At 42.9% G+C, this 16,985-nt stretch overlaps 1 protein-coding gene across 1 annotated transcript in view; it reads left to right on the top strand.

The window, feature by feature from the left end:
• robo1 (roundabout, axon guidance receptor, homolog 1 (Drosophila)) overlaps positions 1-16,727 on the top strand; it is a 240,165-nt gene extending 223,438 nt beyond the window's left edge. The window contains 10 exon segments of the mRNA XM_022192120.2: positions 1,242-1,396; positions 3,293-3,679; positions 4,425-4,541; positions 5,703-5,847; positions 6,119-6,346; positions 7,083-7,579; positions 7,663-7,824; positions 11,300-11,575; positions 11,667-11,860; positions 16,500-16,727. Coding sequence (XP_022047812.2) covers positions 1,242-1,396; positions 3,293-3,679; positions 4,425-4,541; positions 5,703-5,847; positions 6,119-6,346; positions 7,083-7,579; positions 7,663-7,824; positions 11,300-11,575; positions 11,667-11,860; positions 16,500-16,514 — 2,176 coding nt within the window. The 3' untranslated portion in view covers positions 16,515-16,727.
• Positions 16,728-16,985: the final 258 nt, after the last annotated feature.

The raw sequence follows: 16,985 nt of genomic DNA, 5'->3' as shown, positions 1-16,985 counted from the left end.
GGATTGGCAAACACTACATCAACTTGCCAAAAGACGTCTGTATATCGACTGGCATGTTTTCACGTAGCTGGTAAATGGAAAAGGCAAACAAAAAAAGAGAAAATATACATTTATTTATTACCCACTCTTTGCTCAGAGCACAAAACTGCACTGGAAGTGTATGTGCATGTTGTTCATGTGTTAATGAATAATTAGCTCGCAGCTATCAAAAATCCATATTCATTATATTACCCAGTTGTATGATTGAATCCCGTACGCAGCATGACTGTGTCAGCTCAGCACAAAGACAATGGCCGTTCAATATCAACATACAACTGCCGGGCTGATTGAGGAGCTATTGTGAGATTGTATTTGGCCGTACAAGACAAATGTACTCATTACCCAAAACGAATCCAAGAAATGAGTCATTTAAGAGGGAATGAGGAAATGTAATTCAATGCTAATTCAGTGTTGGGATATGCAAACTGGGAGTCATTCTGTGGATATTTGAATACTGAAACAATACATGGCCCTGCTAGAGTAGCCTGCATTCTCTTTGTTTGTTAGATTAATTCATTTCATCAGCAATCGGAGGCAATTTTTTGTCTTCCCTTTTTACATTCTGTGTTTGGCCTGAGGTCTGGTTGTACAGTAGAATCCCGTTGAACAAGCAATCTTGTATTGTATTGGGATTAAAGCTGAAGAAACAGGAGCCAAGACATGGAAAGAATAGAGATGGATGGCCAGACAATGATATAAAGGACTAGTCTGCGTGGGTTTCCCTTTCTGGTTGCTCAAGTTTATCTTCTCTCCTTCTGTGGAGCTATGAAAAAACTTTTGAAATGATAGAGATATTGTGTGACAGAGTGGAATCTACGTTTGGTTCACTGACTGTTCAGGACGTGCATTTCGCAACAATGTGAGTGAATTTTATCTGGCTGTCTAATCCAGGCGGATCGCTAATGCTCACGAGGGCTCAGGGAAAGTGTCATCGGCTGTGGGCAAGTCGAGCACACACAATCTATTTAGCTGGGCTTTTTTTTCCCCTAATGTGCTCCCTGAGCTTGTGTGTGGCCAAAAGGCAAAAAGTACTAAAGCTGGATTTCTAGTTTTCGTATTCTCAGCTGCATAAATAAAGTCCACATAATCTTCTCTTTCAAATATTATGTTACTGCGGGATCTTCAGTTCATTCACATAAATGTCATTGTGGTATTGGCTTAGTCTCTTACTATTGTTAACAATTTGGTCCTGTTTTTTTCAGGCCTGGTTTACTGAACATTGGGGAATCTGCCACTCAACCCTGGCTGGCTGACACGTGGCCCAACTCCTGCTCCAACCACAACGACTGCAGCATCAACTGCTGCACTGCAGGCAACGGCAACAGCGACAGCAACCTGGCGACATACAGTCGACCAGGTATGTACTGTATGTGTTTTCCCTGTCGCATGTAGGCAGCAACCAAAATAAACACTCCCCACAAAGGCAATGATGCAGTCCTTGACAAAGTAGCTGTAGAGATAAGACGTGTAGGAGCTGGGGGAATGTGCAGAGCAAAAGGAAGTAAAATCTGATATCTAGGTTAGCTCCCTGGAGAGTTGTTCTGTGTATCTCTCCCTTCTGTAGGTCTCCACAAGAAAAACCTGGAGAAATATTAGGATTAAGAGAGGCTGTGTGCTTGTGTGTTTGATTTATCTGAGGTTAAAGTAAAGCTGTTTTAGGCAGGAAATAAAAGGAGCACACTGAGCAGGGCTTATAGCTCTACTCTGTTGCTAATCGAATTGCTCTGCTGATTTCCATACAGTTGTTATAGCCGGTAATGTAATTTCCCCTAAGTGCTCAGTTATTTAAGAAATGTGCAGCGGGCGAAGGGGTCAAGGCTGGACTGCAGACGATGGCCAGAAGCAGAGAAAGAGAGAATGATAGAGGGATAAGGGTGCACCTGGAAGAGCAGATGGAAAGAGGAGAAAGGAGTGATGAAGCATAAGTACATGCTAAAACATACACTGAGATGTATGGGCAGAGCGAGATCAAGCTAAGTAGGGTAGGTGGAGAGGAAGAAAGAGATGAATGCCAGCAGGTGGCCTTTTAGTTTCTTCAGCACGAGTACAGTTGTCAACAAAGAGAAGCAAATCCACCCTTAGAATCTTATATACAGTGATCTATCTAAAATAAGGAGGAAAACTCGAGCCTGCATGACATAGGGCTTAATGGGATTCATTTTCAGCCATGACCAACAACCCTATGCTTGGAAACTTACTCTGCAATGAAATGCTTTATGTTCTAAATTATGCACTTTGGGACTATGCCTTTAAGGGCAGCACATAATTCCTGTCCAGCTGTTCGGCCTAATATCCATCCAGCCACTCAATAGTTTCTCCCGACTTCAAACCCCTTCCCAATGAGGATTAATAATTCAGTTTGTGTACTTTATAGTCAAGTTTAGTTTTTCTTTGTGCTAATCACCCCTCAGAGGTTGAAGTGTTTAACTCTACCTTAACATGGTGTGAGATGTTTAACAGGGAATAACAGGCTAAAGGCAGCCCTCACTCCTCGCATGACACCCCAATGTATGACACTAAGGAGCTTGCCAGACGCATGCTTTGTGTGTATGCCAAACCTAAACTCTGTGAACATTAAGAGGATCACTGACTAGGTGACAGAGCAAAGAAATGGGAGTTAATGTCCCTTTATCTGAGCCATAGGGGCGCTTTCACACATCAACCTTTGAAGTGTTGAGCTGTTCCGTGCAGCTGAAATGTGAGGCGCGCGCCACGAGCGGCGTGCACCTATGGCCGTCCTTGGTATTTACCGCAAGGCTGGCTCTCAGATCTGCTGGAGGATTTGAATATTTTATGAGCCAGGGAAAATTGGATCTGTCAGTGGAGCTGTGCTTTTACTGCGCGCCTCATTCCAGGTCTTTGATACAGACATGTCTCTCTGTCCCTCTCAATGAGCAAAGACGCTCCCGCCGTCAGATGGAAAAGAACACAGATGACACCCACATTGAGTCATTGGTGAGACTGACGGAAGACTAAGTGAGAAAGGTGCAACACCACCTGTGTCGCTCGCCGCAAGCAGATCATTATTTGGCAAACAAAAATGAGACTTAAAATCATAGCAGAAATCTCCCTGCAGTGCATCTTTAAAATGCTTAAAAATGTGTCTTTCGCTTCTCTCAAATCAAACTGTTTCAGCTCTACAGTAGATCACATGATGCCCTATTGTTTAAAATCTCTTACCAAGCTGGCATACTGCTGCTAAGCTGATCAGCAGTAGAAAAGACTGACTAAATACCCTCCTCATGTTCTCTAGCCGACTGTATCGCCAATTATAACAACCAGATGGAAAACAAGCAGACCAACCTCATGGTGCCAGAGTCAGGAGTCTATGGGGATGTAGACCTGTCCAACAAGATCAATGAGATGAAGACCTTCAACAGTCCCAACCTAAAAGATGGACGCTTTGTAGGTCCAGGGGGCCAGCCGACACCTTACGCCACCACCCAACTCATCCAGTCCTCCATCCTGGGCAACAACATAAACTCTGACAGAGGCACCGGAGGGAGCGGAGGCGGACTTGGGGTTGGAGGGGAGGTGAATGAGAAACACTGCTGGAAGCCCACCTCAGCCCAGCAGCAGAAACAGGAAATCGGCTCCCAGCTGCAGTACAACATCATGGAGCAAAACAAGCTAAACAAGGGTGAGTGTGTGGAATACCCAGCAGCCATGGTTAGAGAGGTCAACTCCGAGCCATGATCTTCCTCCACTTGATTTTTTCCTCTGTTCTCTCCTCTCCTGGCTCTTTTCAGCCTCGCTGTGGATGCCTGTAGAAGAGTTTCATGCTCATATATCCCTTTGGCTCTGCCTCAGTCCTTTTCAGTCAACATAGACATCATCACTCTTTCTTCCTGCCTGTCTGTATGGCATTCATGTAACCCCTCATCACCCCTCCATGCAATCATGTATAATCTTTGCCGTTAAATGTGGGACAGGCTTGAATTGCTGTCATCTTATGGTATCTGGGATGTCGTTTTGTGATGAAGGCAGGTGTGAGGGTTTACCTTCGGTGTCAGCTTTCTAAAGGAAAGACAAAGATAACTCAAAGATCTTTAGACTCTTTGAGTGAAGCTATCATCACCATGTTGTACCTGCAGAAAGGAACCACATCTGGTGTGATAGTTTGGAGATTTTTTGTGCAGATGTTGCATGTGTTCACATACTCACCTGAAAATTCTAATGTTTGAATTGCATGCCTCTTTTGTGTAATGCCATTTCACTGTATACATGATTTCACGTTTCCAATGTGAAGTGGTGGTAAATTAATTTATTGTCCTTCATTTCCTTCTTCATAACAAAGTGGATGCTTTGTTTGAGCGTCTCTGAGGTGGGTGAAGATCTGAGTCTGGGGATTATCTAACCGTATGCTCAATTCTCCCCAAAACCAGACCGCTACAGAGGAGGTGACAGCCCCATGCCAGCCACCATCCCCTACAACCAGACCCACGACAGCCACACTGGGGGCTCCTACAACAGCTCTGACCGAGGCAGCAGTAGCACCTCTGGTAAGATGTTTGGGGCATAAAGAACAGGACTAACTTGAAACTGAGCAGTCAGAAGTTATAAAAATCAGTATATCCAGAATTTTTAGCCAATCAGAATTTATTTATATAGCACTTTTCATAAAATAGAGTTCATTAGGAGTTTGATTCCTGTTATTTTGCCCTTTTTAATTAAACTGCCAAAGTATATTCACAGCTTATTATTGTTGTGAACCCTATAATCACATACACCCTCCAGCTCCATTTAAAAATTCCAATTTCCCTCAAAGGCTATAAATCTTTGAGACACTAATAAAGTGTGCTTTAAATGGTAATTTGATTAATGTCGGTCTATCTTGAGGAGAAACCTTCACTGAGTGGAAAATTGCTGAGTAAAAACAGAAGAGGAATTGACAACAATACTACCAAACAAAGGCATGAGTGCCATGCCAGGGCTTTTGTTTCCTGAGTGCACGGTTATCCAAGGATGGCAAATTAGATAAAATAATCCATTTTCATTTGTTCTTTTTTTCTTTTTTTTTTGCTTTGTATTTTATTTCTGTTCTTCCTTGTTTATTTTGTGTTACTTCCGTTAATTGACTTTACTTTAATTCCGGTATGGAGCAGCCTAATTTCATCAGGGCCTCAATGTCTGTCTGTGGACAAGGACAAATGATAACACATTGCAGACGGCATGCAACACTGCCACCTTAATGCCATGTATCCATTCTGATATTGCGTTTGAAGTTGAAGCCATTAAGGAGAAGCCTTTAGTGCTCACTGCACATCACAGCTCATTGGTTCACAATTTTAATAGTTTGGCATTAATTGAACCCTTTTCTGTCGTTTTCTTCCTACCTTTTCGCTTGACACCGGGTTCTACCGCTGTAAGAAAATAGCTGTGCTTTATAGAATTTTCCCGTCATTTAATAACTGCGAGGTATGTGCACGCTTGCATAAAGTGGAGGGTTGCATTAGCCTTTGCACTCACACGTGTAAAATGAGCTTTTCTTTGTCAGTCAGCCTTGTTAATGTGAATTTTATCTCCTGTCAATTCTTTTCTTTTTACCTTGTGATTTCTTCAGCCTTAATAATTAATGTGTTTTTCAGAGACAAAGGGAATAGAAGTATGTGCATCTGTAGGTGTCTTGTGACTGATTGTTTTCTTTTTCCTTTTCTGAGCAGGGAGTCAGGGTCAAAAGAAGGGAGTGCGCACGCCCAAACTACCCAAACAAAGCACAATGAATTGGGCTGACCTTCTGCCCCCTCCTCCTGCAAACCCACCCCCAAGTCGGAGCACAGAGGAGTACTCCTTATCGATGGAAGAAAGGTGGGACATGTCTGCACAGACAATCTGACAGACATGCACACACTGTTTTTAAACACAAGTTCGTTCCACCTGCCTTTCTCCCATTTCTCGCATTCATTCCAAGCATTTGCCCCAAGGGTTTTCTGTCTATTAGTGCTAGGTATATGCCTAAGCTTGATAGAAGGATGGCATGAATATTTAGTGCATGTTTTTCTGACTTCAATATATAAAAACGCTCATGTTTTTAGTGAGTGATATGACGGTAACAGGGCTTGTTTGTCTCTGTTGGCAGCTGTGATCCAGACATGCAGTGCCCCATGCCCCCCTCTCACATGTACCTGCAGCCTGATGAGCTGGAGGAGGAGGAGATGGAGAGGGGTCCCACTCCTCCCATCCGTGGGGCAGCTTCTTCCCCTGCTGCTGTATCTTACAGTCACCAGTCCACAGCCACTCTCACCCCTTCACCCCAGGAGGAGATGCAGCCAATGCTCCAGGATGCACCAGACAGCCATGATCGCAGGTACACCCACACATCAAGCTGTCTTCAAACGTAACAAACGGCAAAAGAAGAGTAGTCAGGAAATCTAATCTTTAAAGCCTCATAAAGAAATAGAGATCTCCCATGCATTTGAAATTCATAGCTGTTTTCCATGATTGAGTCCATTAACTCCAAAGTCTGTATATTGCAATGCCACTTTTCAACATCATATCTTAGCTTTTACTTCCCAGGGAGTCATTTGTTACAGTTGATTTCAGTACAGCATGAACATTTAAATAGTGCAGTATGAAAAGTGATTCAAAAGTTGTGTGAAATAAGAAATACATTAGTTTAAATGTAGTCCTTTTTTTGTCAGTGTTGTTATAATTGTGTGGTAATCCAGCTGAGCAGGGACTGTTTTGAAAATCTCTTCCTTTTTATTGTGCCCAAGGTAACAACAAAAACAAAATAAATTCCGAATATAAGTGCCAGACAGAAACCACTTCAAAACAAATTTGCACCATTGTTGAAGTTGTAGTTTTCTGCACAAAACTGCAGTATACTCACAAAACTTAAACTTCCAGTAAGCTTAGTGCCGCCTCAGTAAATGATCAGCATTAATGAAAAGTGCATGTGATTTGTAGTTAATTGGCTAAAACATGTAAAATCAGCATTAATGTCCTATAATTTCTGGCTCGTGGTACTCTTAATGCCTAATTTATCCAAAATATTCGACATTTGATGTGTGCTGACACCATGCGTCTGTCACTTCTTTCAGACGCCATGCTGTGAGCCCACCACCCCCTCCGAGGCCCCTCTCTCCGTCACACACATATGGGTACATCAGCAGCCCGTTGGCCTTGGACACTGACGGTTTGGAGGAGGAGGATATATTGGAGGAAGAGGAGGAGGACGGCGACGAGACAGACGCAGAGGTGGCTAAGATGCACTACCACCACACCCACCCCCACACACACCCTCACCATCCCCAGATGCATCCACGAAGGTTGCTGCTACGAGGGCTCGAACAGACACCTGCGTCCAGCATGGGCGACCTAGAGAGCTCAGTGACCGGCTCCATGATCAATGGATGGGGGTCAGCTTCTGAAGAGGATAATGTCTCTTCAGGGAGGTCCAGCGCAGTCAGCTCATCAGATGGATCCTTCTTCACAGACGCCGACTTTGCTCAAGCGGTTGCTGCAGCTGCAGAGTATTCGGGCCTCAGGGTGGCAAAGTACCCCAATTCACAGGGCCAAGACATTGGAGGAGCTTCAGGTAAAGCCAGCTCCTTCCACAAGAAAAGTTGATGCAAGAATATGAGGAGTTGAAAAAGCAAACTGTTGTTCTGTTTTTTTCAGCACGAAAATACCAAATAAACCCGTCAGGTCATCGTCCTGGCAGCCCGGTGTCTACAGACAGTAACATGAGTATGGCAGCTGTACACAGGAGGCCTCCTAAAAAGCAGAAACAGCATCCTGCAGGTCATCCTGGGAGTCAGCGGCGTGAAGCCTTCAATGAAGGTACACATATGATTGCATCTAATGAAATTAAAATATGCCAGTTTAATATTCATGCTGTTTCTTGCAGATTCCTCCCCAAATGATGAATACCAAGTAAGCGAGATTAAATACAACCCTTGTAGCAAACAGATACAAAGAGTGAGCCTTTCTTCAAATGTAAAATCTTTTTCTATCTTGTGAAAAGGCAAGTCTTCACCTGTCTTACTTGCCATAGTGAGTCAATTTATACCTGATGAATTTGTTTTGCATACATGTCACTTTTATATAATCTCAAGAAACAAAAAGCATCTATAATTTAATATTGTGTTAATGTATGTTGTCTGCAGGGTGGTAGTTACTCTCAGTATGTATTTTGTCCAACCCAAACATCTCCATACAACTAACCTAAAAAGCTGACAGAAGTTTCTGTTCTGGCAGGACTGAAGCAACAACAGCAAAAAGCATCTGTATTATTATATCCAATGCAGAAATTAGTGCTGAACAATGAACTGATTTTAAGTAAAATCGTAATTTGAAACTATGCAATTAGCATACTGCAAAGGCTGCAATTTCAGACAGATAGTACACAGTGTGTCTGGCTGAGGGTTTAAACTATTGTGCCAATGGTTTTACAAATTCATGCTGTCGTTTTTGTGTGGCAGTCATGGTTTTAATGGTATCTCATCGTAATGCTCCATCACATGTTTTAATTGTATTGCACATTAAATATTTAACTGAAGCTCGACTTTAACAAAAAAATATGTCGCAAATCCAATTGAAGTGCAACGTGTCAGAAAAATTGTAATTTGATATTTTCCTGAAATTGTTCAGCTCTTGTAGATACTGTACATTGTCTAAAAAGTATTCACTGTCAAAAACGTGATAGAGAGACAAGTAGTAGTAGCAGGTTAGCTGGATGCCACAAGTACACAGATGGCCAGTTTGCATCGATGGCCTCCCTCGCAGCCCTGTAAAGATATGGATAAGAAAAGGGCAGTTTACCATGATGTGTTGTCTGTAAATGACTGACGGTGTGCCGTGAGCCAGAGTTTTAATCATCTTCTCTCGTGTGTTTATGCACATGCATACATGGCATCTCTTCTAATCTGTGGCAGTGCTGAACAGATCGGGCGAGTGGTGGGCTGGAGGCCAGGGCCATGGTGGGAAGACTGGAAGGGGGTTTGTCTCAGGGGAGCTCTGCCCAGCCTGGCGATACTGACACTGGGATGTCTCTCCACTTTAGCCACTAATGAAATTGATCCAGGTTATCTGGCTCACACCAAAGAGCCACCTTTTACTCAACAGGGGCCAAACATAAACTAAACAGGGGCTAAATACCGGAACAGCTGTACACATAAGGAACAGTTTTAACCTTGTTAAATAAAACAGCAGTTGACTTTTTACTGCATTTTTACAACCTACCAATGGAAAGACCCTTTTTCCTGTTTCCTTTCTGCTTTGATCTTGTGGAAAGATTGTTTTTTTTCCCCCCTAAGTTTATCTGGATGTGAGTGTGTGCACGCTCTCACTCTGGTGTGTACAGTATGTGCTGTCCCAGAGCTGGCTCTCCTCTTAGTGTCAGGTGTCCTTGAGTGTTGGAAGCACTTGACAGGGAGATTTAATATCCAGCTCACTGGGAGCCAGACCAGCTATATCACTGCAGAAAATCCAACCCCACCCACCCAAACCTCCGCCTCCTGCCATCATCCTTATATCCTGGCTTCTTCCCCATCCACTGCCCCTCCCTTTGGAGTGATCTCTCCATCCCTATCCTCTCTCCTCAGTCTTTGTTTGAGCAGCGAGGGGGGGTGGACTGACAGCTCTGCAGTTCTGTCTGTCTATCAGTCCTCCTGCTGATTGCTTTTGATCTGAATGGATTGTTTTTCATTTGGAGGTTATTGCCTCCCTCTATCCCCATCCCCCCCAACCTACATTCCCTGTTTGTGGTCTGGAATACTGGTGCTGAGGTGATAGGTGAGGGAAGGCGATTTAATGAAATTTAGAACAAAGAACAGAACCATGTCTGTAATGTGCATTCTTATGTGTTTCTATCATTTGTTTCATGCCTCTGTACCTTTTACAATTACTTCAGACTGAGACTACTATCCAGGAAGATTCACTATTACTACACATAAATACTATCAGCCAAGGAGGCAGTAAAAAAGGCAGAAAAAACAAGCGAGCCAGTGACGGAGTCAATCCCCCTACACCCCAACAGTCTCGCTTTCCCACTGCTTACCCCTCTTTGACCTAGTCATTTCACTCTTGTTTGCACAGTGGATGCGGAGACACCCAACTTATATTACCCCCATGATTCATACTGTGTTTGACTCTGATGCCTTTGTCTAGCTTCTCTCTGAACTTAACCCTTTCCTGTCTCTTCTGTTCTGTCTCAGTCATGTCTGCCTAATTAACCACCAGGCCCTCAGATTCATCCTCCTTGGCAAGCTCAGAGACACTTTCAGACCTGCGCCCTGTCCTCGCCGATATTTCCTCATAAATCTAACAGGCGCTGTGCTCCTCCCTTGTAGTGAGCTATAGCTCACAGACTGTGGCATTGATCGGACTCTGACTGAGGCAGAACTCAGGAGGCAAGACAGATATTAAAAAACTGCAGACGCCTCTCTGCTGTATAATATTGACTGTCCCCCTTTTGTATTCAGGGGGAGTGGATGAAGGTGGAAGGTAATCAGAAAAGTGCATTGAAGCTGCCTGCTTCCGCCAACAAGACGCAGCAAAGACATCACCTGGCCCATTAGCCTTGTGTGTGTAAAAATAAATAAATAAATAAATAAAAAAAAGGAAATGGGAGCTTTGATTTCTCCCAAGTCCAGTTTTGTACAATCTTAAAAGTCAGTCAGGTTGGCAATAGGATCAAGAAAAAATTGTAAGAGCTGGCACTCACTATGTTTATTAACTTTCTAATCCTATGTGGATTATGGGTCTGCTGGCAACAAAACTATTCTTCAGGTTGGAAGCTGATTAGAAGATGAAAAGCCATCGATTGCAAGCAGACAAGGCTCTTCACTCGCCGTTTTGTTTAGATGGGTGTGTGATGTGTGAGAGGCCAGGGAACCCACTGGCTGGCCTCATATGAATAATGGCTCAAGGACAAGCAGCATTGATTCATCGACAGGGAAAGTCGAGCAGGCCAGAGAGCCAGCTGCTGACCGTCACACTCCCCTCTTGCCTCGCTCTCAAATCTCATAACTCTCCAGCCAGATTCATCGCCTCTAATGTCATCACTTCTGTTTACTGTCTGTTCGAAGGAGTTTCCGTTCAGCATATCTGTGTGCACAGCTCCGGGTGTATGTACACATACCACAGCTGTGTTTGTGCATCACCTTACAGGTGTGAGACAACTGAGTGACAAATGATACACACTGACATTTCAAGAGTACACAGATTCTCGTTACGCAGTCTTTTATAATTAGCTAAACGCTTATTTTTAATGCCTGTGGGTAATGTGCTTTTGCTTCCTGTGTTTATGTTTCAGATCTCCCGCCTCCACCCATTCCACCTCCAGCAGTGCTCAAGTCCCCTACACACCCCTCCAAGGTGGCCCTGGAGGGTCGGGGAGTCATTTCCCCCAAAGCAGGTGAGGGTCGAGACAAGAGAGGAGGAACGGGAGGCTATCGGCCCCGGGAGGGCTCAGACACCAGAACCAGCTCGTCTGAACGCAAAGACGCTCAGGACAGACAAAAGACAGCTCATGGAGGGAAAGGGAATAAACACGAGGGTAGCACTGCCAACAAGGCGCGCCAGCACGCAGGTACTACGACATTTACAGTGTAAAGGATCCTTCAGTGCAATGGCCAGGATGCTGAGTCTCAACTCTTCCTACAATTATTCTCTATTTCCAGGTTCAGAGGACATTCTGCCCTATAGCCGACCACAGTTCCCCACAGTCAACAGCCCTCGAGATCCAAGCTCCTCCAGCTCCATGTCCTCCAGGGGCTCAGGGGGCCGACGGAGAGGAGAAGGAGGCCGCAGGAACCCTGCAGACTTGGGCCTCAACACCTCTGGAGCCTTCCAACCAGGAGATGAAGAGCTAGAGGTACAGAATTATCAGCTGCATGTCTGACTCTAGCAAATTTATCTATATGAACATTTCAAAAAACATACAACAGAGTAATATAACACACAAAGGGAATAAAATAAAATCTCGCAATATTTGTTTTTAAGCAATTGTTGCCATATTGTACAGAGAAAAATTTAATTTGTCGGTGTTCTCTGGTTGGCAGACATTGTTCCAAATGACCTCAAATCTAGTTTGACATTTCTATAGATAGGTTTTAGATTCCAATCTTCAGGAATAAGTACACTGCTCAAAAAAATTAAAGGAACACTTTGAAAATACATCATATTTCAATACGCGGAAAAAACAAACTGGATCTTAGCATTGATATGGACTGGATAATGTGTTAGGAATGAAAAGTGCCACATTGTTTGATGGGAATGAAAATGATCAACCCCCCAGGAGGGCTAAATTCAAGACACCCCAAAATCAAAGTGAAAAACTGATGTGGCAGGCTAGTCCATCTTGCTGAAATTCCTTGGCAGCAACTCAAAATGGTATTCAGTAGTTTGTATGCCCTCCATGTGCTTGTATGCATGACTGACGATGTCGGGACAAGCTCTGAATGAGACGACGGATGGTGTCCTGGAGTATCTCCTCCCAGAACTGGACCAGGGCGTCGCTGAGCTCCTGGACAGTCTGAGGAGCAACCTGATGGTGTCTGATGGAACAAAACATAATGTTCCAAAGGTGTTCTATTGGATTCAGGTCAGGTGAACATGGGGGCCAGCTAATGGTATCAGTTCCTTCATCCTCCAGGAACTGCATGAGTTCTCTTACCACATAAGACTGGCCATTGTCGTGCACCAGAAGGAATCCAGGACCACTGCACCAATGTAGGGTCTGACAATGGGTCAAAGGATTTCATCCTGATACCTAATGGCAGTCAGAATGCCGTTGTCCAGCCTGTAGAGGTCTGTGCGTCCCTCCATGGATATGCCTCCCCACACCATCACTGACCCACCACCAAACCAGTCATGCTGAACAATGTTACAGGCAGCATAACGTTCTCCACGGCTTCTCCAGACCCTTTCATGCCTGTCACATGTGCTCAGGGTGAACCTGCTCTCATCTGTGAAAAGCACAGGGCACCATTGGCAGACCTGCCAATTCCTGTGTTCTATGGCAAATGCCAGTGAGCACAGCGGGCACTAGAGGACACTGGACCCTCAGACCACTCTCATTACATCTCTTTCTGATTGTTTGGTCAGAGACATTCACACCAGTGGTCTGCTGGAGGTCATTTTGTAGAGCTATTGCAGTGCTCATCCAGTTCCTCCTTGCACAAAGGAGCAGATACCTGTCCTGCTGATCGGTTGAGGACCTTCGACAGCCCTGTCCAGCTCTCTTACTGCCTGTCTCCTGGAATCTCCTCCATGCGCTTGAGAATGTGCTGGGAGACACAGCAAACCTTCTGGCAATGGCACGCATTGATGTGTCATCCTGGAGGAGTTGGACTGTCTGTGGAATCTCTGTAGGGTCCAGGTATCGCCTCATGCTACCAGAAGTGACAGTGACCCTAGCCAAATGCAAAACTAGTGAAAAACAGTCAGACAATATTAGGAAGGAATAAAATGTCAGTGGCCTTCACCTGTAAACTCATTGCTGTTTTGGGGCTTGTCTCATTGTTACCCCTCTAGTGCACCTGTTGTTAATTTTATGAACACCAAAGCAGCTGAAACTGACTAAAAAGCCCCTCAGTTACTTACTTGACCAGATCAGTATCCTACATGTTTCACTGATTTGATGCAATACTTAGATTAAAAAGTGTTCCTTTAATTTTTTTGAGCAGTGTATATCGTAATCACAAAAGCAGTCTACATTCGGCATTATTGCAGAGTGAAACTTCATCATATAGGTTTGTATAGCCAATGATTCATATTCTCACTAGTTTTCATTTTCAATATTATATGACCAGTATTCTTCTTTTAGAAGGAAATTACAAAAACAAGTAATGACAACTGTTAGAGATATTAATGTTAAATTGAAATTCTATCTTTTTGTCATTTGTTTTCATATCTGTGTATTTTTTTTATAAAGTGTTGCAGTTTTTAAAGAAATTAAGTTTATATGACAAATGTTCTTCAACATTCTAGTGTACTATATATTGAGGATAGCTGGTGCAGTAGTTCTCTACTCAGTTACTAGTCAAAGGTAAAACCTAAGAACTTGGTGTGTTTGCTATTAGGATTCATCAAAAAGAAAAAGTTATGAACCGTGGTTACTCACAAGACGAGGAAAGGCTAGACAGTCATATCCAAGTGCTACGGAGTGCCAGTGGCCCAATGCCTCCAAATCATAATCAAAAAGTAGAACAGAGTTTACAATGAAAATTTCAAAGGATGTGGTAGGAAGCCAAAAGTGGCTTCTACTCTGGAAAGCACGGGAGTCCAAGAATCACCACCAAGGCCATCCTGATGAATCTGAACAATTATAGAAGCTGACACTTCACAGAACATTAGTCTCCATGGACACCAACCAAGGAAGACTGCATTAAAGCAAGACAAGAACACAATAGCTCACCCAGTGTGGACAAAGAGGGAAGCTTTTGGTCGTCAGTTCTGTGATCAAATGGGGCAGGGACATGTCTTTTGTTTGGCTGAAGGAGGGAGAAATGTTCTCTACAAGAACAACATCCTCATGGTCATGTATGGTGGCAGTATAATGCTTTGAATGTGTCTTTCAGCCAGCGGACCAAAGGTAACCTTGTCAAAGTGAATGGCATCATGAGAAAAGAAAAAGGGCTACATTATTATTCTCGAGGAAAACATCAGAGAGCAGAAAAACTGACCTTCAGGCAACACAAGGATCTGAAACATACAGCTAATATGATCAAAGATAGATTATGGTGAAGAGAATGGTGAAGATCTTTCAGGTCTTCACCATGGTGAAAACCTGAATGACTCTGTGGACGGTCATCCGGCTGATGTTCAGCTGTTTGGCTCTGTCAGACTTGTTGTGGCCAGCACGAAGGAGAGCAGATATCTCAACTCTTTGACTTCCATCTTGATACAACTTCACCGGAGAACAAATTTGTATTAATGACACCTGCCTATAAGGTAGAACTTTCAGTTTGTTTAATGGAATTTTTCACTCCGACATGTAAACGTCTCTAAAGATCATGAAACCGAGTGTAACAGAACCTTTGCAAAGCCCGGTAAAGGAGATGTTACTGATCTGATCTCAAAATGTTGATGCTGCACTGTATGACTTCAACTCCAATAGAATTCATAATCACATTAATGCAACATCACCATGCCAATGCATCATGTAGCGCACTCTGATTACACACTGAAAGCACCACAAAAAAACATCAAGACGCACATGTAATACTTAATCCGTCAATACCCTTTGTCCATAATGATTATAGTAATGAAATGTTCATACATTATTTTAAAGGTGATGTATGACACTCAGAACCACTGAAGGCTGCATCTCAGACCAAAACAAATAAGCACATTGGCCACACCTCTCCTCTTCCCTTTGTATTTACTTTACCAGGAAGTCAGCCTACACAAAAGCAAAAACAAAAATGTCAGCCACAACCATGACCCATGCCATCATTATAAAATACAAAGAATAAGAACATTGAGCAGAAATCAAACACATAAACTGGGTTAATAACTTCAATAAAACAGTTTGTTGCTAAATATTTATGGGAGACAGGGTTGAGCAACAAGAACTGGTCCCAAAGTTCTGAGTTAAAGAGAATCAAAAAGATTTTTAATTCTGATTCTGTTTATCAGTCCCACAATGAATTTCATTTATGCTATTCACAGTGTACTGAGAACACCTACCAGATATCTACCAGGACCTGGCTATTTGCCTGTGATTTGAATCTTTGCTCATTTTCCAGTCTCCTACTGCATTTTTTAAATAAACTGTGAGTCTAGCATTATTCTCAGCTAACGTGCTCTGCTGTTGCTGAATTAGCTTGTGAACAGCACAAACTGTGCGGTTGTCTTGTAACAATAACCTGAAATACCAATAAAACATGCTTTACAAGGGCGGAATTTGACTCCACTATCGTTACAACAAAGGAACTGAGGTAAACTCCAAAATTAAAAACGATTTTAAATTGCAAAGGGAAGGTCTTGTATGTACTAATATCAGGTACAGAGCACAAAAACAGAAGCTGAGATTAAAACACACACAGAGGGTTTAGTGATTTTCTTTTCTACTAAAAACACATTTACTCCACTCTAGCTTTACATGGCAAATAGTTGTTGCATACACAGAAAGTGATCCTGGTACATGTTGTCATTATATTCAGATCCACATACAGGCACCACATGTAGATAAAATTACATTCCTCTAGTGTCGGCAAGTTTACACAACTATATTCATTTCACATCCAAAAGTCAGTGACAGCTCCCAGAATCCTGTTTTCAAAGGCAAAGATGAAACAGCCAAGAATACTGTGAAGCAAAGTACAGTGCAGACTAATCATGACATGCCTTCTCCTGAGGATAGAATCTAACATCTACCCATCAATGTACTTTAAGGTGGGTTGTATATTAGCCAACACATGCACACATTCTGATGTATGTGCAGTAAGCTAACGTTGCCAGAGATTGATGCTAACCACATTGTTTTTGTTTTTTCCTTTGTTATCCAGATGGTAGAAAGCTGAAGAACGGAGGAGGAAAAGGAGGAACTGTTTTTTTCCAAGAGTGGAGCACCATTGTTTCTCTTACGATTTTAAATATCTCAGTATTTCACCATCATGTTGGCTGCCATCATACTGTACATCAGTAGTGTTTCTTTACATCTGGAAAACAGACCAATGGGTTTTTTTCTAACTTATCATTTTCTATGTCCATTTAAAAAAAAAAAAAAAAGGAAAGAGTGTCTGAAGATAAAAGAATGGTGCATTCAAAACTAAATACGCAGTAGTATATTTATGTTTAATTCCAATGCAATATGGAGTGAAATCTGACTCCAGACATTGACATGACTCAGCTTGCCTTGACAAGAACTTTGGAGAGCCCATACAGTGAGACGTTACTGTAACAAAACAGCTGCAAGCAGAGAGGGGTGGACTGTCTGTAAATATGCGTGTATACATGATGTCTTCTTGTTTTACCCATCGTGGTACCTCAAA

The sequence above is a fragment of the Acanthochromis polyacanthus genome, chromosome 13, assembly GCF_021347895.1.
Source record: "Acanthochromis polyacanthus isolate Apoly-LR-REF ecotype Palm Island chromosome 13, KAUST_Apoly_ChrSc, whole genome shotgun sequence".
Lineage (NCBI taxonomy): Eukaryota > Metazoa > Chordata > Actinopteri > Pomacentridae > Acanthochromis > Acanthochromis polyacanthus.
The sequence above is the reverse complement of the archived record's forward strand: the minus strand, read 5'-3'. Positions and strand labels throughout refer to the sequence as shown.